This window comes from Acanthamoeba castellanii (assembly GCF_000313135.1).
Source record: "Acanthamoeba castellanii str. Neff unplaced genomic scaffold scf7180000084436, whole genome shotgun sequence".
Classification (NCBI taxonomy): domain Eukaryota; phylum Discosea; order Longamoebia; family Acanthamoebidae; genus Acanthamoeba; species Acanthamoeba castellanii.
In genome coordinates, this window is record NW_004457398.1 from 11823 (window position 1) to 34549 (window position 22727).

Here is a 22727-nt window from a genome sequence, read left to right on the forward strand (position 1 = left end):
AATTCAAAAAGAATGGCATTGATAAACTTCATGTCCCACTTCATCTTTTTTGATGCTGCCGCCGAGGGCAGGGAGGACGGAGGTGAAGGAAGGCAAGAAGGATGTCGTGAAGGCGTTTTTGTATTTAGTTGGACTCCTTGGCGGCGACAATCTTCTCCTCACCCATGGCAGAGAGGACAGCGACGATCATGTCCACACCGTTCTCGACAGCATCCTTGATCTTCTGGGAAATCTCAGGCTCATCAGCGGGGAGCTTGATGTCCTCCTTGGTGGTGGCTGGAGGGAGGGAGGAGAGAAGAATGAGACTGATATGCATTGTGTTTGCAGCAATTTCAGGGAATCGAGATGGAAGGAATAATCACGTACAGCCATCAGCGGACATGAGGGAGACGAAGCCATCCTGGTCGACGTCGACGAGGGTGTACTCCTGACGGTTGATGATGGGCACCTGGAGGGTGTGGGTCGAGGGCGAGATCTCCTCGTACTTCTTGCCGTTGAAGATGTCAATGGCGGTGAAGTGGACCTTGGCCGAGCCGTGCTTGCCAGTCTTCGAGGTCGAGCAATCGACGACCTTGCAGGGACGGCCCTTGATGATCATGTAGCCGTTCTTCTTGATGCCCGAAGCCTGGGAAGGGACCGTCAGGGAAGCACCCGATCCAGTGTTCTCGAACTCTCCGTCAGACATTGTTGGATGATTGTGCGGCGATGTGGTACGGCTGACGGGCGAAGCGGTGCTTTGGCTGCGGCAAGACGGGAAGAAAAACAAGCCCGGTGGCTTGTGGCTGGCAAAGGCATTTCGGAGTTTTGCTCCCCCCTTTTTTCCTTCCACCCTTTTCAGTCGACTGTTTCCCGCCAAAATCCTGGCGAGAGCGCAAGACACACGCACGAGGGAAAGCTGAAGATGAGGGCTGAGAGATTGGCTTTGTGCACAAGTGCGAGTGAGTCTTGGTTTTGAGCCAAAGCTATGGCGCGAGGAGCCACGCCAGTCGTGCCGTGTATTCTTCGCTTTGTTTTCTATTTTATGAGGGGTCAACGCGGGGTCAAACCTAGTGCGTGACAGCGAGGCAGACAAAGGTGTCGACAAAGCCGAGCGGAGACGAAGTCACCGAGCGAGGGCTGCAGCTTTGTCTCTTCAGCAGGGAGTTGCGGCGTTTCACCTCTCTTCTTCCTTTTCGTTCGTTCACACACAGCCTCTACACGCGCGCTCGATCTTACATCGTCGCCGCCCTAGATCTCCAACTTAACACCCAGAGCGACACTCGATCGACTGGAAATCGACATCTAAATCCCCATTCTCACATTACACATATATTAATTATGTCGGAGAAGACACAAGCCAAGAAGGGTCAGCAGCAGCAGGGCGGTAAGGGCAAGCAGCCCGCCGCTGGCCAGCAGGACAAGGGCAAGGGCAAGCAGGGCCAGCCCGAGAAGAAGCCGAATGCCAAGGCCACCCCCGCTGCTGCCGCCCCCGCAGCCGCCGCTGCGCAGCCCCAGGCCGAGGCCAGAGCGACCAGCCCTCGTGGTGGTGGCCCCGCTGGCGCCCCCGCCGCCGCTGGTGCCGGTGGCAAGCCCGCTGCGGCCAAGAAGGTCAAGGTGGAGAAGGAGAAGGGCTCTGGCATCGTCAAGGCCGTTCTCTCGGGCGACCGCATCGAGGTCTACGTGGATGATACCACCAAGCGTACCACCTGGGTGCCTCCTCAGACCAAGGAGCTCAAGCTCTCGAACATCAAGGCTCCTCTCCCCCGCGCCGTGGCCAGGGGTGACTTCGCTGGACGTGAGGAAGAGGTACGCGTACAACTTCTGAGATATCTATCTATCTTTCACTCTATCTTCGATCGTGACCCCACATTGGGCAGCGAGATGGAAATTTGACACTGAAATTGGCCTCTGCGCTACACGCAAAGCGAACGTTTTTTTCACTCAACCCGTCGTCTCTCCTTCTCCAGCCTTTCGCCTTCGCCAGCAGGAGCTTTCTGAGGGAGCTGTGCATCGGCAAGCGCGTGTCGTGGATCATCGATGGCAAGGATGCCCGCCGCGAGTACGCCACCGTGCACATCCAGGGCGAGGCCAAGTCGCTGGCCGAGTCCGTCGTCGAGGCCGGCCTCGCCGACGTCTCCCTGCCCCCCAACGCCGCCAAGGAGGCCGCCGCCAGGCCCACCGCCGCCGGCGACGACGAGGGCGAGAAGAAGGAGCGCCGTCTCTCCGAGGCCATGCAGAAGCTGGTGACCGCCCAGGAGGAGGCCAAGTCGCACGAGCGCGGCAAGTGGACCACCTCCAAGGACGAGCTGGCCAAGGCCGTCCCGCGCTACGCCACCGACTCGAACCCGACCGACTTCTACACGCGCAACAAGGGCAAGAAGCTGCCCGCCGTCGTCGAGGCCGTGCTCTCCGGCTCCATGCTCCGCGTGCTCCTCGTGCCCAGCTACCGCGAGGTCGTCGTCCGCGTCGCCGGCGCCCAGGCGCCCGCCACCCGCCGCGGCCAGAAGGAGGAGGACACCGAGCCCTTCGCCAAGGAGGCCCAGTGGACCACCGAGCGCTACACCCTCCACCGCCGCGTCCACGTCACCTTCACCGCCTTCGAGCCCGGCAAGGAGGCCGACGACAGGCGCCCCGCCGTCCAGCCCGTCTTCCACGCCGACATCGCCCTCGCCGGCAAGTCCGTGGGCGAGCTCCTCCTGGCCTCGGGCCTGGCCAAGTTCGTCGACTGGACCGCGCCCAAGGACAAGTCCGACGTCTATCGCAACCTCGAGGCCCAGGCCCAGGCCAAGAAGCTCCGCATCTGGTCCTCCCACGTTCCCACCGCCCAGGAGGCCGCCTCGGCCCGCAACTTTGTCGGCCTCGTCAAGGAGGTCCCCTCGGGCAGCACCCTCGTCGTAGTCAACGAGAGCGTGAAGCCGCCCCAGGTGGTGCGCGTGACCATGTCCTCCATCGACGTGCCCAAGCTCTCGGTGACCGAGCGCCCCGGCGACAACGCCCGCCAGGCCCCGAGCGAGGGCGCCAAGACCCCGGCCGCCAACGCCGCCAACGCCACCGAGTACGCCGAGGCCTTTGCCCTCGAGGCCCGCGAGTTTGTGCGACAGAAGCTCATCGGCCGCCGCGTCAACGTCACCCTCGACTACGTCCGCGCCGGCAAGGCGGTACGTGTCCCATCGTGTGTGTGTGTGCGTGTGCGTGTGTGCGTGTGTTTTGGTGCGGGGTGACCGAAAACTAAATTGTTTCCGCGCTGCTATGCACACGTACACACAGGGCGATGAGAAGAACCCCAAGAGCCTGCCCGAGCGCGCCTTCTACACGGTGTCGATGAAGGGCAAGAACATCGCGCTCGCCCTGGTCGAGAACGGCCTGGCCAAGGTCGTCGAGCACTTTGGCCAGCAGCAGCGCTCGCCCGAGTACGACGCCCTGTTCCTGGCCCAGCAGCGCGCCCAGAAGAAGAAGCTCGGCGTCCACGGCCCCGTTCAGAACAAGCACTACATCAACGACGTCTCGCGCAACCCCAAGAAGGCCAAGGCCGTCTACCCGACCGTCGTGCGCCAGGGCGTCAACCGCGTCCAGGGCGTCGTCGAGTACGTCATCTCCGGCTCGCGCCTCAAGGTGGCCATCCCCAAGGACAACCTCGTCATCACCGTCGCCCTCGCCGGCGCCCGCGCCGAGTCGGTCGCGGCCGCCGGCGACAAGGCCAAGGCCGGCGCCGGCGCTGCGTCGAACATCGGCGAGGAGGCCCGCAACTTCACCCGCGGCCTGGTCCACCACCACGACGTCGAGCTCGAGGTCGAGGGCCAGGACCGCACCGGCGCCTTCCGCGCCCACGTGTTCATCAAGCCCCGCGGCGGCAGCGCCGCGCTCAACCTGGGCGTCGAGCTGCTCAAGGAGGGTCTGGCCCAGGGCGCCCGCACCGAGCGCTACGCCGACGAGCACCGCCGCGCCGAGAACGAGGCCAAGGCCGCCCGCAAGCGCACCTGGGCCGACTGGGACCCCGAGAAGGAGGAGGCCGAGAAGAAGGCCCGCGACGAGGCCGTCGTTGCTGGTACGACGAACCGCAACACACACACACACACACACACACATGCACGCAGCAGCAACAACAACCGCTCATTTTGTCTTTCCACAGCCGGCAAGCCCCGCAAGGAGCTCGTGACGGTGACCGAGGTGGTCGATGGCTCGACCTTCTTCGTGCAGGTCGTGGGCGAGGAGCAGAAGCAGCTCGAGACCCTCATGGCCTCCGTGGCCGCCAAGGGCTACGAGAACGCCGAGCCCTACACGCCCAAGGCCGGCGAGGCCGTCGCCGCCCAGTTCTCGGGCGACAACGCCTGGTACCGCGCCCGTGTCGGCCGCGTGCTGCCCCCCGGCGAGGAGAGGTCTCACACCGAGGTAACACACGACACACACGACACACACGACACACACAATGCGATGACCCGATCGTTAACGCAACGCACGCAGATCGAAGTTTTGTATGCGGACTACGGTAACGCCGAGACCGTGCCCGTCTCGCGTGTGCGCAAGCTCGACCCCGAGCACAGCACGCAGGCGCTGCGCTGGCAGGCGCGCGAGGCCTCGCTGGCCTTCATCGTCCCGCGCCCTGTCGAAGACGACTGGGGCAAGGAGGCCGCCCTCTACTTCAAGGAGCTCGTCTGGGACAGGCAGCTCCTCTCCACCACCGAGTACCGCGAAGCCGACCGGTACGTGTCGTGTCGTGTCGTCTCATGTGTGTGTCATGTTGTGTGTCATCGCGCGTGTCGTGTGCTGACGGTGTGTGCTGTGGTGCAGTGAGTACCGGTCGCTGTGGATCTCGGACGACTACACGTTTGTGAACGCCGAGCTCCTGAGGGCCGGTCTGGCCAAGCTGCCCAAGAGGCTGCCGCGCGGCGCCAACAAGGAGATCATCGACTTCCTCCGCGCTGCTCAGGAGGAGGCCTTCCGCACGCACTCGGGCATCTGGGAGTACGGCGACGACGGCGACGATGACGACTTTGCCTACTAAATGCAGGGCCGGCCCGCGCCACCCGCCCTCCCCAGCTGTCGCGACGCGACCAGCCACAAACGCTTTCACGAACCGCTTACCCACCGCCAATGGAGGACCACACTGCGACAACGTTGTTCTTCTTTGGAGTAAAAAAACAACCTATTTAAATCTTTTTGAGACACTCACGCAACACGCGCACGCACGTGGCCACGACACGCGGCTCACTGGGGAGGGCATCAAGACTGGCTGTTGGCCAGAGCGTTGGTGAGCGAGGTGCGTGCGCCCGCCTTGTCCACCCGCCTGCGCGTTTTCACGGCCACGGGCGACACCGCCTCCCCGGCCTGCTCAGCCGCCAGCATCACCTTCGTCGAAGTCGCCGCCGCGCCCTTCTTCCCGCCCCCTGACGAGCCCTGCTCCATTAACTCCGCCATCAACTCCCCGCCTGTAACCATCATCACAACCACCACCATCACCACCATCAGTATTGTCACGACCATCATGAAGCGCTCAATAATGAAGTGTTCACAGGAAGGTGGTGGGACCTGAAGCCGGTTGGTCGTCGTCTGAGCCGTGCTGGTCGTGCGGTTGGGCGGAGAGGAGGCCGACGACGGCACTGCCCACTTCAGCGGCGCAGGTGCCGGCCGTGCTGCCCGCGTCTTCGCCGCCGTCGGAGCCGAGGAGGTAGATGGCGGCCATGGCCAGCAGGAGGCCCACCACCTTGGCCCACGTCAGCGGCTCGCCCAGCAGCAGCACCCCCAGCACGGCCGGCAGCGTCAGGTACAGGCCCGACACCGGACCCGCCACGCTCACGCTCACGCCCAACCGCGCCAACTGCCGCACACGCCACACACTCCAGAGTCAGCAAGGGGAGAGAAGAAGAGGTGGGTGCGTGGCGGGACCTGGTAGAAGGCGATGTCGGCGAGGGCGGCGGCGACGCCACTGAAGATGGCGAGGGAGCCGTCGCCCCACCCGAGCAGGGCCTCGGCCTCGTGGCGCGACCCCCCAGCCGCCGGGCGATGGCGCCGCTCCTTGCCGGCCTTCCTCTCCCCTCCACCGCCGCCGTGGCCCGCGCCATCGTCCTCGATGGCCATCAGCACCAGCGCCGTGCCTATGGTCATGCCGCTACACGAAGAAAAAAAAAGATAATAAATAAATAATAGCAAGAGCCAAGATATTCAAGTGTAGTGTTATGTAACGTTACACATGTAACAAACAAATTGACATTTTACATCAATGTGTAGCAACGTAACGTACAAAAAAAGAATAAAGGGTACAGAAAAAAGCTCATGAGGGGAAGTACACTGTGTTGTAGAAGAAGGAGTGGGCGTAGGGCAGATGGCGGCCTGCGCAGCCCATGAGGAACGAGGAACCGCCCCATCCCATCATGCAGGCGATGACCCACCACCACCAGACCCAACTCGACGCGGCCTCTTCCATCTTCTGTGGCCCTCAGTTGCAATTAAAATAAAATCGTCCATTTCTGCTGCATAGTGAAAAGAAAGGAAAAGAGCTGGCATTCCTGACATTCCATTGTTCGAAGAGGCCACTCAAACTTCGTGCACAAAGATGTGTCTTTGGCTTTCTGCTGTACCACACGAGCTGTAGGTTCAGGAAAAACTGCTGTGTGCGTTCATGATTAGCTGTGCGACTGTGGCCCAACCACTTTCCAGGTTACACCGCGCCTTTTACGGAAGTGCCCGCAACCAGCACAAAAGCGCGGTATCTCTGGGTTTTTGGCAGTTGCTCCATGACCAGAGCGCACACTCAGCTGCGTTGTTGATTCGTATGACCTCTTCCAACCTGAGCTGAGACTGCGAGCAGTCCATCCCACGCACTCGTACAACCCATCAACTCCCTTCCCTAACCAAGCCGAACGTGTCAGTGTGCCACTGAAGTGTCAACAACAAGGAAGTGCAAGTGCACGAGAAAGATAGAGATTGATAGATAGATAGTAAGCTCCTGACAGGACCAGACACTCTTAGTATACTCATTAGCGCAAGTATATAAAAGAGAGGCGGCCAGTTGTCGCCCACAATGTCCATCGCCAACGACAACATGTGGACCTCGACCACCAACCTCGAGGACTCCTCCCTCTTCACAACCGACCCCGCCTTCGGCCGGTCCACCGGCAGCGGCATCTACACCTCCTACTCGGCCGGTAACCATCTACTTTATCTTCTTCTTCTTCTCCACTTCTTCTTGTCTCACCACCACGAGCAGCGAGCGGGAAGGCGAAGGTGGCGCGAGTAGAGGAGGGGTGGAGCGAGAACCGGGCCTGTCGCCAGCGGTTCGAGGAGACCTACCCGCTGGTACTCATGAACCGACTTCACGGTGAGCCCCCCCTATGTGTCGTTACATAGCAATGCTATATTAGTTATTTTTTATTCTCTCTTTTTTCTCGAGAATTATAACAAAAACGGGGTTTGGGTTGCAGAGGAGGACTGGCTGGCGATCATTCGCAAGGTCAACGAGTTCTGGGGTGAGTCTCGTGTCATGTCGTGTGTCGTGTGTCGTCGTGTGTCGTCGTGTGTCGTGTGTCGTCGTGTGTCGTGGGGTGCTATGCGCGAAGAGTTGGGAAAAACTAACATTTTAGTGACAGGGCCAATAGTGGAGGAGAGTCACAAGCTGTGCAAGATGGACGGGCTGCTGTCGTACACCATCCTGTCGGTGCCCGTGCACATGGCCAAGCAGAGGCGCCTCGAACACGCCATCACCGCCGCACGCCGCCACATTTGCTCCTTTCTCGACAAGGTGCATCTCAGCAACCGTTCACAACCTCTCACGACACACGCACACACGGCACACACGGCACACGGCACACGGCACACAAGACGCACACGACGTACACGCACACGATACTCAGCTAAAGCACATTCGTATGTGGCAGATCAACGAGGACGTGCGGGATGGTCACATTAGCTTCGCGTTGAAGGACCAGGACGACCCGAGCGAGAGGTCCGGGGTCTTCATCGAGGTCAAGCGCTACAAGAACCCGCGCAGGTACGCCCAGTCCTCCACATTCCAATCATTATTGACGCCTTGCATTCCATGCATTCTCTGACCGCGTGTCGTGCCGTGTGCGGTCTCTCGCACTCATCAGAAAGGCTGGGTCGCCGACCAAGGCCACGACCGGGCCTTCCGAGTCGCCAGCCACGACAGCCTCATCGGGGACCACTTCGCCCTCGTCGGCTTCGGCGGGAAAGTCAAAGGCGAGGCCGCACTTCCTGAAGCGGGAGGAGAAGTGGTGGCACTTCTCCAACGAAGACATTCTGGCGGCCCTCGCAGAGCAGAAGTGTGGCGATGCCGATCGCCCCACCTCTCCTCCCCTGCCCGCCGCTCAGGTGAGCTCTCCTCCGCACCCCAAGTCACCCCGTGCTACATCGCCCGACGCGCCGAGCTCCAAAAATCGTACGTGGTGGCCTGGGCCTGTGTCGTGCCGTGTGCGGTGTTTTGCTAAAATGAATACACCAAACCACCAAAGGCAAGAAGCATTCGCCGTCGAAGGTGGCCGCACCGCCGTCCAACTCGGCGGGCAGTAGTAGTGGGAGCAAGCAGCCACAGGGCCGGGCACGCAGCAGCACGACCGACAGCAGCGACCCCACGCGCCTCCAGCCACACCACCTGGCAGCCACGCGGCACCCGCAGCCGACGTTCTCCTACCAGCCGCCACAGCCCATCCAGGGTCACCCGCACCCACAACTACAGCTCAACGGGCTCTACGCGGTGTCGCCCGGCCAATTCTACCAACCGCCACTACAACTACAGCCGCAGCCTATCATCGTCACGCAACCACCCTTAATGCACCCAAGCAGCCAACAACAACTGCAACCGCAACAGCTCGCCGCGCCGTTGGACCCGTGGGCGTTGAGCATGGCGCCGCCGCAGCAGCGCCTCAGGAGCCAATCTACGGACACGAGGCCCGCCCAGCGCGATCTCATCACCTGGTAACTGTTGGTTGCACTGCGACGAATTCTTGAATCCAATTGGACTAAAGTAAAAAGACAATGTACAAACACAACCACATATAGGTTAGATATGATTGATCAGGAAACACACTGTGCTAGAGCGGCTTAAAATAAAGTAACATGTTGGTGGTCTATACAAAGGGCGCTGTCGTGGTCGGTGGTGCACGCTCACAAGTGTTCCTTGAAGTCCTTCCCGCTCTCGTCGCTGGCCTCGTCGAGCGAGTTGAGGTTGTCGCCGCCCATCATGGCCGTGCTGCTGACGTCGCCATACGGCGACACGGCCGCCGTTGTGGTCGTGGTCGTCGACGCCTCCAGCAGCCCAGCCTCGTGTGACACTCCACCGACGCCGCGCAGGGCGTCGAGTCCGTCGTTCTTGCGGCTCATGCGTCGCCTCTTTCGGTTCTTCTTCTTCTTCTTGGCCGCCTTGCCCGCGGCCGCGGCCTCCATCTCGTCCAGCTCGAAGTCAGCCACGTGGTCCGACCGCAACTCGTAGTCGTCCCTCTTCTGCGCACACGACATGGAAACATCGCGCGCGCGCACACACACACGTTAGCGCGCGTTTCGTGTCGTGTCGTGTGCGGTGTGTGCGGTGTGTGTCGTGCCTTTTTCATGAGCGAAGGGACGTCTTCCTCTTCGGGGTCGGACTCGACGGTCGATTCCTCGCTGTCGTCGCCCAGCTCGGCCGACAGCCGCGCCTCGATCTCTTGGAAGGACGGTCTGGCCACACAACACAACACACACAACGAGTGAGACATCTGTCGTGTCGTGTCGTGTCGTGCTGCGTGTCGTGTCGTGTACCGCTTCTCGGGCTGTTGCTTCCAGCAGTCCTTCATGAGACGTTTGAAGAACGGATCGCAGTTCTTTGGAATCTTGAGCGTCCACCCCCTTCACGCGCGCCCCGCATTGCTTAGCAACGACACGACACACGACACGACACACATCACACAAGACGCGTACTTGCGACCGACACCAATGGCGATGTCCAGAAGCGCGACATTCTGCCACGGCTCGTTCTGTGTCACCATCTCCCACACCTGCGACACGACACGAACACGCACACGACACACGCGATCAGATGGTGATGTCCATCGTCATCGGGGGGGGAGGGGGTTGCGTACCAATACACCAAACGACCAGGAATCGCTCTTTTCACTGTAAATGCGTTTGGTGATGGCTTCGGGCGCCATCCATTTCTAGGTAAAGTTCACCAAATTAAAGATGTTAATGTTAGAAAACGAAGAAATATATTCGATAATGTCGAGGAATAAATAGAAAAAGTGTATGTAAATGTAAATATAATAGATATATAGATATATAAAATGTTTGCAGGGCGTACCACAGGGCCGACGTTGGACTTGGTGGTGGCGTAGGACTCCTCCGTGTCCTGCCGCAGCCGCGAGAGTCCGAAATCGGTCACGCGCACCGTCGTGTCCTGGTCCACGCACACATCGATGAGCACAGACAACACACGCACACGACACGCGCACACACTTCCGCAACACGCGCATGACACGACACGCGCGAGGCACGACACGAGGCTCATACCTTGGCGACGAGCATGTTGCGTGCGCTGATATCGCGGTGGATGACGTGTTCGGAGTGGAGGTGCAGAATGCCGCGCGCGGCGTCGCGCAACATCTTGATCAACATCTCGCGCGTCACCTGTTGGCGCAGGGAAACAACATCAACAACACCTCAACACAACCACCCGACACGACACGACACGACACACACACACACATGACACACACAGCACGCGCGCGCATGCGTACCGGTTTGCGGAGGTCCGTCTTCTTGGCAATGAACAAATCATACATCGACCCGTAGGGACAGTATTCGGTGACGAGCGCGAAGTAGTCGCCCTTGGTGACCGCGCCCACAAACGAGATCACCTGCACGCAGCATTCGACACACGACACGACCAGCCGCACGACACACGCGACACAGAAGACACACGCATTGAGGCGGGTGCGCTCTGAAACGACAAAAGAGAGAGAAAGAAGAGGCCGCGGCGCATTACGTTCGGGTGGTTGCCCAGCAACTCCATCAGGCACGCCTGGGATCACACGTCACACCGCACGCATGAGCACTCGCACGTCGTGTGTCGTGTGTGTCGGGGTGGAGTACCTCTTGACGGATGTTTTCGATGGTGTCGGCGGTCATCATGGCCAGCTGGAAGTCGGTGCACACCTTCACCGCCACCGTAGCTCCGCGCCACTTCCCTTTGTACACTTTGCCGAACGCTGTCGCGTCGTGTGTGTCGTGTGCGGCGGTGAGTTGGGGCGGACGGCTCGGAGCTAAAACAAAACACAAGAACACGTGTGGACGATATATAGATGTAAAGATAAAGAGATATACCTCCGGCGCCGAGAAGTTCCATGAGATCTAGTTCGCTCCAATCAATTTCGCGATACCTGGTCGTCAGGTTGTTGCGATGGCTCTCTTGCTGCTCTCGTGCGACATGACACGACACGACACGACCAACGACACGACACGAGGAGCTTGTGAGCGGCTTCGGTTGAGGGAGAGGGCTACGGTGCGATGGGGAGTGGTGTGGCGGCGGTGGTGGTGTTGGCGGACGTACGTCTTCGCGGATGTAGGTGATCTGCTTGTCCTTCCAGCGGCGGTAGGCCAGGTACACGACCATGCTCGCCAGCAGCAAGACCAGCAGCAAGAACAAGAAACCTGTGTCGCACACGCACACACGCGCACAAGACACGACAAGACGCACACGACAAGGCACGACAAGACGCGCACCACGTCATTTCGTCAGCGCCAGGCGTGTGCCGTTGAGAGCGTGTGTGTCGTGTCGAGTGTGGTCGTACCCAACAGGCCGCCCAATATGCCTCCGATCAGGGCGCCGGCGGCCGACGAGTCCGTCGCCGTCCCGTTCACCGCCGGAGCTAAAATTAAAAATTTTTAAAAAACAGTTAATTCCATAAATAAATAAATAAATAGCAAAAATGCAAGAAATGCGAGAGTGGGGCGTACAGGGAGTGACGCCGTTGCAGAGGGTCGAATTGTCGTTGGTGTTGCACACGATCAAGCCCGACTGCGTGGTGATGAACGGCGCCGCATTTCCTGGTATTTATGGACAAATTAGAAAGATAAGAAATGAAGCATGGCCTGCTGGGGCGCGATGCCACCACCGTGTGGAGCGTACCCTCGCGATAGAGCCTGCATCTCCCCTGCGTGATCGGCACGTCCCAACCGACTGCGAAGAGTTGAAACATGTCAGCAATTTGGGCGGTGTGTGTGTGTGTGTGCGTGTGCGTGTGCGGGTGTGTTGTGCGTGTTCGGTGCTACGTACTGCCTTGGCACACGCCAATCGTCGAGTAAGCGCCCTATCGTGTGTAGTGTGTTGTGTGGAATGTGAGCTTTTAAGGGCGCCAGCAGGAATCTAAGGAAGGCGGAGATGCTTGCCTGGTTGTAGGGATCCGGCAGGTCCATGGTGAGGTATTGGAATTCCATGCGCCCGTTCTCGTAGAGCTTCGCCTGGAACGTCCGATTCGTCTTCGGATCTATGAACGGCGTCACCTGGTACCTGCGTGTGCACACACGTGTGCTGTCAGACAAACACACCGTGTGTCGTGCCGTGTCGTGTGTGTCATGTCGTGTGTGTGGTACCAGGTGATGACGAAGCGTCGATTGCCGGCCTCGCCGGAGGTGGTGTAGTAGAGCTTGACGGGGTTGTTGACGTTGATGTTCTGCGCCCACAGCACGGAGATGCCGTTGGGGTGGGGCATGCCGGGCGACGTGAGCGGATCCGAGTCGCACAGCTGGTCCTGCGCGTAGAACAGCAGCACACCGTTCTTGTCGACGTTCACCTTGCTGCGGTGTACGTCGCGTCGGGCGTGAGTGTCATGTCATGTCGACCGCACACGCACGCGCGCGCAGCAGGACACGCGTATAGATGTATATATTGGGGTGAATGTGAGGGCGTACTCGTAGGCGGTGCCGAAGTAGGTAAAGTTGAACCCAATTTGGATGGCCACGCTGTTCGTCTGTGTGCTCGCGATCTGTCGCCCAGCGGACATCAGCCACACACGCACACGCGCACACGACACACTCTACCGCACACGCGCGCACACGACACACACTACAGCACACGCGCACACGCACGACACATCACCGCACACGCGCACACGGTACCTGGGTGGAGGAGTGTCCGTTGAGGATGGGGTCGGCCCAGCTGAAGGAGGTGCGTCGAAAGGTGTAGTCGACCGTCGAGGTGGCCGGCGCGCTTGACAAATCGATCTTCGAAGGCACGCACCAGTTACACGCATCTGCAAATGCAAAAAAAAGTTAATATTAAAATAAATAAATAAACAATATGAAGTACAATAACCAAATTAATAAGACCAATTTATATTTATATTTAATATAGAGTAAAATAAATGATTGTACCGGTGGAGGGGCTGCAATTTTGGGGGATCCAATAGGCGGACGAGGCCTGGTTGTTTTGTACAGAGGGCAGCGTGGTCGGCGGCCGTTGATCGCCGAGACCCGTGGGTCCGAAGATCGTGGCGCCCCACCTGCCCATCAATGCCGTTGACCGATCGGTGAGCACACATAAAACCACAGACACACGAGACACAACACGACACACACCACGACACAGAGAGACGCACCCGTTGCCCGATCGATCGGCGATGGAGAGGCCCGACCCGGCCTCGAAGTCCCACGCGCCCAACAGGTTCGGCGTCCCTGGTGCCAACCAACGCTCGGTCAGTGCACATGGACATTGCGTGTGCGGTGTGTGTGCGGTATGTGCAGTATGTGTCGCGTGTTGCGTCGTGTGCGGAGGTCCACACTAAATGGGTACCTTCAGCGTAGGAGACCGGCAGGTCGTAGTTTGTAGCGACCTCAGCGTCCGTCCAGGCGCGATTCCAGATGCGAATCCCGTCCAATTCTCCATTGAAGCCGAAATCTTGGTCATCGTCTGTGTGTCGTGAGTTGTGTGTGTCGTGTCGTGTCGTGTGCGCATTGGTTAGTTTGCAATCGGTTGGCGTGAGGCAGTAGAGCGTACCCAAGTAACGACCGAAATAGAGAAGGTTTTGCGGTGAGTACACCGTGGGATTGTTTCTGTCAAGCGCGTTTTCTAGTCAGACAACGACGAAGAAGAAATGGAGAAGGAAGAGAAGAGAGTCAGGGTACCGTTGCTTCTGCATGACGAGCTTGCCGTTGAGGAAGACCTTGTGCATGTAGGTCGCGTTCAGGGTGCCCACCAGATACGACCACTTGTTGCGCGGCAGCCAGAATCGCATCTCTGCGAGAGCAGACACGGAGCGCGCCGCGTTAAACAGCACCGCGTACGCACACGACACCACCGCACACGCACACAATACCACCGCACACAACATGATTCACGTGGAAAGACGTACGGTTGGGAGCCTGGGAGCTGGATGGGGAGGCGACCCACCAATTCACGCCGCACGCATCATAGTAGAATCCGTAACCCGATTGGAAGCTCCCTGCACCCCGCGCCGCACGACACACACGACACACAAATGAGCTATCACAGCGGCGATCGAGCGTACTATAGCGAATGGTGGTGGTGGTGGTGGTGGTGGTGGTGGTGGTGGTGGTGGTGGTGGTGGTGGTGGTGGTGGTGGTGGTGGTGGGGGTTACCAGTGTTCCACAGGGTGGTGACGATGCCGTCGTAGTTGTAGTGGGTGGCGAAGTAGGGCTTGACCCACACCTCGACCGTGTACTCGGTCGCTCTGCACGCTTGAAGGTGAGTCACCGCACACACGCACTGCAATGACACACACGCGCACGCACCGAAACGGGAATGGTAGATCTGTGTCTCCGTTGCGCGGACCGACACGAGCGCCTGCGTGTGTCGTGTGGAGTGAGCGCGATCGGTTCAAAGAAAAATAGCCATAATTATTATCATTTATAAATCATTTAAAAGATTGATCGTATCAGGGCACGCACCGATGACTTGCTGAGAGGAGACGTTGAATCGAAAGTCGGCTCCGTAGAATTGATAGGAATACCCTACGTTTGAGTAGGACGAAAGAAGTCACAAGTCAAGATCAGATCAGAGATCAGCACCTTCTACTTGAATTTTTGTGATCAAAACAAAAAATCTGGCATGAATTGAAAGAGGGAAGGGGCGAGTTACCCGTTGTGCAGGTCTGTGATCTGGATAGAGAGGGCAAAGAAAGAAGGAAGAGAAGCGAGAGGAGGATGGATGAAAACCGCAGGAAGTGCGATGATGATGAAGGAGCCCCGCCCGCACTCGGGCCTAGGATGATCATCATCTTTCTTCGTTCTTCGTTCTTTCGTCGCTTTCGCTCTTGATGGCGTTAGACTCCTTCACAGCCTTTGCACTCGATCTTTTTTTTTCTATTGCACGTGGTGCGGCCGAGCTCGACCACGTAAATGGTGAACTGCAGATAAGAAGCACTCTATCTGCCCACAGGAGAAAAAAGAACTCTATTTTTCCAGGCTTCTCGTCTTTGTTGTGAGTGTGTGCTTCAAGAGCACCTGCTGTACAGTGCACAATCGCCGCTGCCTCCTCAAGGCCTCTCTCCCGAAGTCACAGCCGGAGACCAAGCTCCCCGCCATCCGCGGAAGCTTGACCGGGACATGTCCATCTCCGTCACATCCCTGTCGCTGGTCTGTCTCCGTCTTCGGTCGACAACAAATTCAGAAAAGTTTGAAGTATAAAATGTGAAAAAATAGAGGCAAAAGTACAGCGAAACGAAAACAACTCGGGGGTTGCTCACAGTTCGTCTCGCCTCGGCTCGAACTCCACCGCTTCGGCCTGCGCGTTGATGATCAGCCGGCCGTAGAACCTGTCGTGGCAGCCCCACGAACGTGAGCCCAAGATATGAAGAAGCCGATACCTTAATAGCGATGATGGTGAGAGAGGTTTACGTACTTGACGGAGGCGATGACGTCGGAGACGGCGACGCGCTCGTTGACGCCGTGGATGCGGGCCAGGTCGTCGTCGCCCAGCACGTATGGGATGAACCGGTACACGTTGTCCGTCAGCGCGTGGTAGTACCGCCCGTCCGTCGCTCCCATCGCTGCACACAACGTACGACACACGTGTGAGAGACGCACGACACACACGACACACACGACACACACGACACACGACACGCATGGGGGGGGGCAATACTGAGGTAAGGCGCGACGACGACTTCAGGGAAGAGCTGGTGGATTGTCGACTGGACGACGTGCCACCCGAGCGAGTCGGTCGGCGAGACGGGCGACGGCAGGTTGGTGTGGTCCCCCAGCACAGAGACCTCCACTCGCGGATCGTTCACCGTCTGCGTTGCGTGTGTGCGATGTGTGTCGTGTCGTGTGTCGTGTCGTGTGTCGTGTCGTGTCGAGTCAGCGGGGTGTCGTGTCGTGCGGTGATGGAGGGACGCGCACCCGGTTGATGTAGGCGACGCAATCGGCGGGGGTCTCACCGGGCAGGATCCGGAAGTTGATGGTGGCCGTTGCCTTCTTGGGCAGCACGTTATCCTTCACTCCTGCCTGTATGTGTATGTGTGTGTGTGTGTGTGTGTGTGTGTGTGTGTGGTGTGTTGCAGCTCCGTGCGTATCGTGTGTGTCGCGTGTGTCTTCGTGCGTGCGTGGGTTCGGGTACGTTGAAACGGGTGAGGGCCGACGAGGTGCGGATGGAGGACGCCGTAGCGCCGCGGTCGAGTGCGCGTGTGACGACGGGCGAGAAGAGCCACAGGTTGGACAGCACCACTCGCTCGGCCAGCGAGTCCACGTCGGGCGCCAGAAATTCAAGCATTTCCTGATCGGGTCCATCAACGCTCAGCGCAATAACATCACACGACGCGACACACACCACCGCACACACAAACACACGGCACTCGCATTGCCGCACGCGCACACACGATACCTTGACGGCACCGGAGATGGAGGCGGGCATGGGGTTGTTGTAGAGCTTGGCGACGGCCTGGGCCAGGATGCCGATCGGGTTCTCGGCAGTGGGCATCGACGAGTGGCCGCCCGGTCCGTGTGCCACCAACTCGGCGCTCAAGTAGCCCTGCGTGCCCACATGTGTCAGCGCTTGGCCGTGTGCCGTGTGTGCCGTGTGTGTCGTGTCGTGTGTGTGTCGTGTGTGTATCGTGTGCGTCAGTGCGTACCTTCTCGGCAATGCCAACGAGCGCCACGTTCTTGGAGACCTGCTTCAGGATGCCGCTCGTCATAGACCCACCTGAGACTCCATAGTTCAGTTGACATAGACGCACGTGTTGTGTCATTGGTCGGTGTCGTGTGCGGTGCGTCGTGTCGTGTCGTGTGCGGTGCGTCGTGCCTTCGTCGAGCACAAACTCGAGGGTGAGGTTGCGCTGGCGGAAGTGTTGGACGATCTTGAGCGCGCCGTTGAGTCCGCTCACCTCCTCGTCGTGACCGAACGCGAGGTAGAGCGTGCGCCGGGGCTCGAAGCCCGACGCGATCAGCGCCTCGACGGCCTCGAGGATGCCCACCACGCCCACCTTGTCGTCCAGCGTGCCGCGGCCCCAAACGAACCCGTCGGCCACGTCACCCGAGAACGGCGGGTGGAGCCACTCGGCCTCAGTCTCGGGGTCCACCGGCACCACATCTATATATGCGTGTGTGTCGACACATCAACACAGTTAACACGTACGACCCACATGGCACACAACGACACGACACACGACACACGACGACACACAACGACACACAACTACACGCACCCATGTGCGAAGCGAGTAGGAAGGGTTTGAGGCGCCTGTCGCGTCCGGGCCACTCGAGGATCAGACTGTGGCAGTCCAGCTTCGTCCTGGGCCGGCGTGAAAAAACAGGCAGCGTTGTCAGAATACCAACTCTACGCAAAGAAGAAGAAGAAGAAGAGCACCTGCGCAGGGTGGCGAAGACGCGGGTGTAGGTGCGCTCGAGCCACGCCAGCAGCCGGTCGAACTCCCTCTCCGCGTCTGCCCTCGCCTCTCGCTCCTCCTCGCTGTCTACACTCTCACCGAATAAAATGGTGTAAATTTTAAAAGGATTAAAAATCAAGCACACACTTTAAAAATAACAACAAATAAGGGTCTAATAAAAATTAAAAAAATTTATAAAAATAAAGAATAATATTGCTGGGGGGGGGTGCCTGCGTAGTTGCTTTCGTGGGAGATGGTGCGGAAGCGGACGCTCTCGGCCAGCCGCTCGACCGCAGGGTTGGGCTCGCCGCGCGGCAGCTGCCGCTCGAAGGCCGCCACCGCCTCGTCTGCGGCAGCGGCGTTGGCCGACCTCGACGACGATGAGACGACGTGTCCGGCCTCCGGGTGCTGGCGCGACGCCAAGCGGAGGGTGTGCCACCACAGCCCGCCACCGAGGACCACCAGCAGCGAGGCCACGGCCACCAACAGACCCGCCACCAACAGCCCACAACCAGGCCCACCGCTCTCGCTGCGTCTTCTCCCTGCCATCGCCTCAAGACTGAATTCTTAGCTCCGACACCACTTGGCTCACTTTGGCAAATGTTTAAAAAAACAAAGGAGAAAATAAAAAGAAAATCTTGGAGTGGATTTGATTTAATCACAACCCCCAAGGCTTTGGAAGGATGTTGCGTGGCGGACTGTTTGGGCGAGCGGCTCCCTTCGGGCAGCGGGCGGGATGGAAGCGTGGCATGGAGGAGTTCATTGATAATGCCACGAAGCCCGGCGAGTATCCCATCGCTGGTTCGTAGAATTTTGCCATTGCCGCCAATCGCAGCACAATTATTGAATTTTGCTTCAATGCATGCGCTGCAGGTCGCGCGTGGAAGGCCAGCGAGCTGCGACTCAAATCGTTCGAGGATCTGCACAAGCTCTGGTTTGTGCTTCAGAAGGTACCTTTCATACGCCGCGCCACGAATTTGTCGCCATTGAAGGCGCTACGCGGACCATCATTTTGCTCTATCTATCTATGCACATTGGACCTTCCTCTACCTTTGCCTCACGTCTGTGGTTGCCCGGTGCAGGAGCGGAATCTGTTGCTGACGGAGAAGATGCTCGCCAAGTCCGAAGGCAAGCAGATGAAGGCCAAGGGCCGAAGGGTCAAGGTGCGTGCGCGCTCCGCCTATCCACTCCACCAAGTTAGAAGCTTGCTCATCAGCCTTCTCTATCGCGTCCCCTACGCTGTGCGTGTCGTGTCGTGTGTGCATTTGGCTGATGCGATGACACCAGGTTCGTCAGTCCATGGCGCGCATCAAGCTCGTGCTGGGCGAGCGACAACACATCTACAAGACCTTCAAGCGCGAACAGATCCTCGCTCTGGTACGCCGTCCCTCCGTATCGTGTCGCGTGTTGCAACGCATTGCGTGTGCCACCCTGACGTGTGCGTGTGCGTGTGCGTGCGGCACCACAGGAGCAGGATCGTCTCGAGGAAGTGCGTGGGCGCCAGCTGGCCTGGGCCGAGCAGCTCAAGAGCCAGAACGACAAGCTGGCCAACGTCAAGCTGCCCAAGCCCCAGAAGGAAGCCGCCTCCATCAAATAAGTCTCTGAGCCCGAAACAAACGTTCGTCGCGCCGTGTGCACCAGCCTTGCGTGTGCCGGCAGTCAGCTCGTGTGCTTCACACTTTCACACCAACCAATGGACGAACATATTTTCTATTTAATGTTGGTTTGGTTGTCCACGCGAGAACGTGAGTGTTTGATTTACTTTGAGTTGGAAAAGAAGAGCAAAAACGTGACCACTACTGTCATTATTATAATAATAATTATTGTAATTAGCTGTAATACACTTTGCCCTGCTGCTGTGTTGTGTCGGTGGAGACTACTGCTGGGCAGCGGCGGCGGTCGGTGAGGAGAGGAGGGCGGCGATGGCGTCGAGGAGGCAGCGCACGTCGGAATCGGCCACGCCCAGGCACTCGCGCAGCTCCGGCTCGTCGAGCGAGAGCAGCACCTCCCCGTCGATGTCGTTTTCCTGCGTGTGTGCGTGTGCCGTGCGTGTGCCATGGTGTTTACTGTGAGGAGAAACAAAGAAAAGGAGCGAAAGAGAGTGTGTGGATTGCTTCGTACGAAGAAGATCTGCTTGTAGCGGGGCATGCCGCATCGCTCGAGCCACAACTGCACCCCCCGCTCGGTCCACTCCGACGGGTCTGTGCGCGTGGCGTGCGTGCGTGCGTGGCGTGCGTGTGCGGTCGACAGTTAGTGAGCGGAGGAGATCCCTCAGTCGTCCGGGCGGTGGTGAGGCGTACTGGCGAGGTATGATCGAATGAAATGTACCGACGGAGACAACAGCGCTTCGTCTTCCAACGGATTTCCTGCATCCGCAGCGTGTGTCATGTATGCGTAAGGCAACGCACACGACGCACACGGCACACCGCACACGGCACACCGCACACGGTCAACGGCACACGGCACGCGCACGCGCACCATTGAGGTTGAGTTCGTGGAGGAAGTGCATGTGGCCGACCGAGGGCGGCAGCGACGGCAGCTCGTTGTTGTGAAGGTCAAGCACGCGCAGGTTCGGCAGCCGCTCGCCAATCGCCGCGTCCAGCTCCACCAACCTGTTGTTGTCCACCCGCAACTCCTGCTCGCGCGCTCACGTGTCAGCCCCGCACACATCATCGCACACACGACACACGACTCACGACTCACGACACACACGCACCTCGAGTTGGGGCATGTCGTAGACGAAGGCGGGCAGGTGGGTGAAGTGGTTGTGCGAAAGGACGAGGCACCGGACGCCGCCCAGCCCGGCCTTGCGATCCTCGGGCGACACCAGACACGACAGCGTGGCCGTCGTCAGGCTCTTGTGCGACAGCACGAGCCGCTCCCCTGCAATACAACACACGCCGCACACGCCGCACATACCGCGCATACCGCACACACCGCACACACGGGTCAGAACACGAAGGGCGCGATGTGAGGGCGGCGTCGGCGGCGGCGGGGGGTACCGGCGCCCTTGGCGAGGGAGTCGACGAAGATGGAGGCCTCCTTCTGCTGCGGCGGGCTGGCGACGGCGATGACGGCCTCGTCGAACACGCGCCCCACCTGTGCCGCGTCGTGAAAGTCCGACAGCTCAAAGTACGCCCGGCACTCGTTCGTCTGCGCAAACGCGTAGCCTGCACCGCACACACGCCGCGCATGACACACATCGCACACGACACACGACACACCGCACGCGCGGGTGAGTGGGCGTGAGTGGGCGTGAGAGGGGGGGTGAGGGTGCCTTGGGGGAGGTCCTGGGGGATGCTGACTGGGGCGACGCCGCGGTGGGCCGCCTGGGTTCCCACGAGGACGATGGGCAGCGCGCCGCCGCTGTGTCCGCACAGCGAACGCACCTTGGGCAGCCACTAGCGACCGCGTCGACGTCAGACACAGCGTGTGCGGTCGTGTAAGGGTGTTGTGTGCGGTGCGTACGTTGGTTAGCGCGCTGTCGAGGGTGGATGGCACCACGACCGAGAACACAACGATCGCCACGTTGATCTTGGACAGCGTGAGCGGATCTGCGGGTAGCACGACACACGACACACACGACACACCGCACATCAACGCCACGCAACACGCGCGCTCAGCGAAAACGCGGGGGTGCGGCGAGGCGTACCGACTTTGTCGGGGTCGTAGGAGACGATCTTGAGGGCCACCGGCCGGTTGTCGAAGGTCAGCTCCATCGTCTTGGTAGTCGACGTGTCCGACCGCACCTGATTGGGTGAAACAAAATAAAAATAAAAAGCAATCCAACAGATTTTTGCTGAATTTTTGATAATAAAATAAATATTATAATTCGAATGCAAAAGATTGGAATGCGACGTACGTGGAATGCGTTCTGGGAGCGGACGTACTCCATGTAGCGGTCGACGAGCCGTGCCTTGAGCTCGTCCGCGTCGGACTGCGCCGCCGCGATCGCGTGGCTCATATCACAGAAGCCCGCCGTCGCGTCGCCCAGCACCAGCACGTTCACCTCCGTCTTGGCTGTCGACACGACACACGACACACGACACGCACACAACGACACGTAAGCGAGTGTGTTGCGTGTGCTGCGTGTGCCACGTGCGTGTGCGCTGTGAGACGACGAACGTACGTTCTTCCTCTTCGCTGAAGTCGCCGAAGCCCTGGAAGTTCTTGAGGTCCTTGAGATCACGCACCGGTACCGCCAGACTCTTGCGCTTGAGCATCTTGATCGCACGCATCGCCTTGGAACCTGTACACGACACGACACGACACGACACGACACGACACGACACGACACGACACGACACGACACGACACGACACGACACGACACGACACGACACGACACGACACGACACGACACGACACGACACGACACGACACGACCAACGACACGACACGCGCATCGCAGACGAAGCCAAGGCCGATCCAGGTACCAACCGACACGACACGACACGACACGACCAACGACACGACCAACGACACGACGACACGCGCACGCACGCACGCATGCACGCACGACAAGACACGACACAGGTGGTGTCAATCGCAATGCCTCGAGCGGCGGCGGCGGCGGCGGGCGCGCGACGAGAGGGCGACGTACCGCTTCTGTCCTTGATGTCGGTTTCATCGTAGGACGTGCGCGCCTGCTGAATCTGTGTGTATGGAATGTGTGTGGAATGCGTGAGGAATGCGCAATGTGAGGAATGTGCGCCGTCAAACGGCACATGGTGGGACCATCTCTGCACACGTACCGCCATGTTCGAGGCGGTGGGGCGAGACGGCGACGCCAGTCCTGTGTTTGCGCGCGTCCGGGCCGCCTGTTCGGGCGGCGGTGGAGCCACCACCGCGCTCTTACTCACATCCTTTTGCGCCGACCACGACACACACACACGACACACGACGACACACAACGCGCAAAATCAGT

The 22727-nt window shown here is 59.3% G+C and overlaps 9 protein-coding genes across 9 annotated transcripts; 3 read left to right on the top strand and 6 right to left on the bottom strand.

Moving 5' to 3' along the window:
* Positions 1–124: 124 nt before the first annotated feature.
* Positions 125–685, bottom strand: ACA1_023810 (eukaryotic initiation factor 5a, putative; the record flags this gene model as incomplete). Its single annotated transcript, XM_004337894.1, has 2 exons — positions 125–276; positions 367–685. The coding sequence occupies 2 exons, from the start codon at positions 683–685 to the stop codon at positions 125–127; spliced, it is 471 nt and encodes a 156-aa protein (XP_004337942.1).
* Positions 686–1317: 632 nt separating this feature from the next.
* ACA1_023820 (nuclease domain containing protein) lies at positions 1318–4981 on the top strand (the record flags this gene model as incomplete). Its single annotated transcript, XM_004337895.1, has 6 exons — positions 1318–1785; positions 1947–3137; positions 3247–4024; positions 4109–4368; positions 4441–4679; positions 4768–4981. The coding sequence occupies 6 exons, from the start codon at positions 1318–1320 to the stop codon at positions 4979–4981; spliced, it is 3150 nt and encodes a 1049-aa protein (XP_004337943.1).
* A 218-nt stretch (positions 4982–5199) lies between these two features.
* On the bottom strand, positions 5200–6400 carry ACA1_023830 (uncharacterized protein; the record flags this gene model as incomplete). The annotated part of the gene is made up of 4 exons (XM_004337896.1): positions 5200–5405; positions 5506–5794; positions 5863–6071; positions 6334–6400. 4 exons carry the CDS (start codon positions 6398–6400, stop codon positions 5200–5202), a joined length of 771 nt encoding a protein of 256 aa, XP_004337944.1.
* A 597-nt stretch (positions 6401–6997) lies between these two features.
* ACA1_023840 (uncharacterized protein) lies at positions 6998–8911 on the top strand (the record flags this gene model as incomplete). The annotated part of the gene is made up of 8 exons (XM_004337897.1): positions 6998–7121; positions 7184–7294; positions 7398–7442; positions 7563–7714; positions 7827–7963; positions 8114–8207; positions 8305–8371; positions 8445–8911. The coding sequence occupies 8 exons, from the start codon at positions 6998–7000 to the stop codon at positions 8909–8911; spliced, it is 1197 nt and encodes a 398-aa protein (XP_004337945.1).
* Positions 8912–9096: 185 nt separating this feature from the next.
* ACA1_023850 (tyrosine kinase, putative) lies at positions 9097–12399 on the bottom strand (the record flags this gene model as incomplete). Its single annotated transcript, XM_004337898.1, has 14 exons — positions 9097–9432; positions 9552–9645; positions 9727–9813; positions 9886–9962; positions 10047–10121; positions 10265–10360; positions 10474–10590; positions 10701–10820; positions 11056–11171; positions 11287–11374; positions 11513–11613; positions 11754–11831; positions 12092–12142; positions 12252–12399. The coding sequence occupies 14 exons, from the start codon at positions 12397–12399 to the stop codon at positions 9097–9099; spliced, it is 1584 nt and encodes a 527-aa protein (XP_004337946.1).
* Positions 12400–12461: 62 nt separating this feature from the next.
* On the bottom strand, positions 12462–15197 carry ACA1_023860 (uncharacterized protein; the record flags this gene model as incomplete). Its single annotated transcript, XM_004337899.1, has 13 exons — positions 12462–12759; positions 12874–12932; positions 13081–13214; positions 13336–13463; positions 13560–13635; positions 13754–13870; positions 13958–14013; positions 14086–14197; positions 14313–14402; positions 14560–14651; positions 14713–14764; positions 14869–14931; positions 15176–15197. 13 exons carry the CDS (start codon positions 15195–15197, stop codon positions 12462–12464), a joined length of 1299 nt encoding a protein of 432 aa, XP_004337947.1.
* Positions 15198–15661: 464 nt separating this feature from the next.
* On the bottom strand, positions 15662–18350 carry ACA1_023870 (peptidase, putative; the record flags this gene model as incomplete). The annotated part of the gene is made up of 11 exons (XM_004337900.1): positions 15662–15734; positions 15821–15968; positions 16064–16214; positions 16321–16425; positions 16538–16693; positions 16802–16948; positions 17049–17087; positions 17232–17506; positions 17622–17707; positions 17783–17895; positions 18072–18350. 11 exons carry the CDS (start codon positions 18348–18350, stop codon positions 15662–15664), a joined length of 1572 nt encoding a protein of 523 aa, XP_004337948.1.
* Positions 18351–18550: 200 nt separating this feature from the next.
* Positions 18551–19398, top strand: ACA1_023880 (Mitochondrial 39S ribosomal protein L47; the record flags this gene model as incomplete). The annotated part of the gene is made up of 5 exons (XM_004337901.1): positions 18551–18602; positions 18675–18751; positions 18884–18964; positions 19089–19178; positions 19270–19398. 5 exons carry the CDS (start codon positions 18551–18553, stop codon positions 19396–19398), a joined length of 429 nt encoding a protein of 142 aa, XP_004337949.1.
* A 279-nt stretch (positions 19399–19677) lies between these two features.
* On the bottom strand, positions 19678–22560 carry ACA1_023890 (SAM domain (Sterile alpha motif) domain containing protein; the record flags this gene model as incomplete). Its single annotated transcript, XM_004337902.1, has 13 exons — positions 19678–19827; positions 19923–20002; positions 20102–20167; positions 20280–20436; positions 20518–20684; positions 20804–20954; positions 21107–21202; positions 21270–21355; positions 21454–21550; positions 21664–21821; positions 21931–22050; positions 22404–22455; positions 22555–22560. 13 exons carry the CDS (start codon positions 22558–22560, stop codon positions 19678–19680), a joined length of 1386 nt encoding a protein of 461 aa, XP_004337950.1.
* Between the last annotated feature and the right edge of the window lie 167 nt (positions 22561–22727).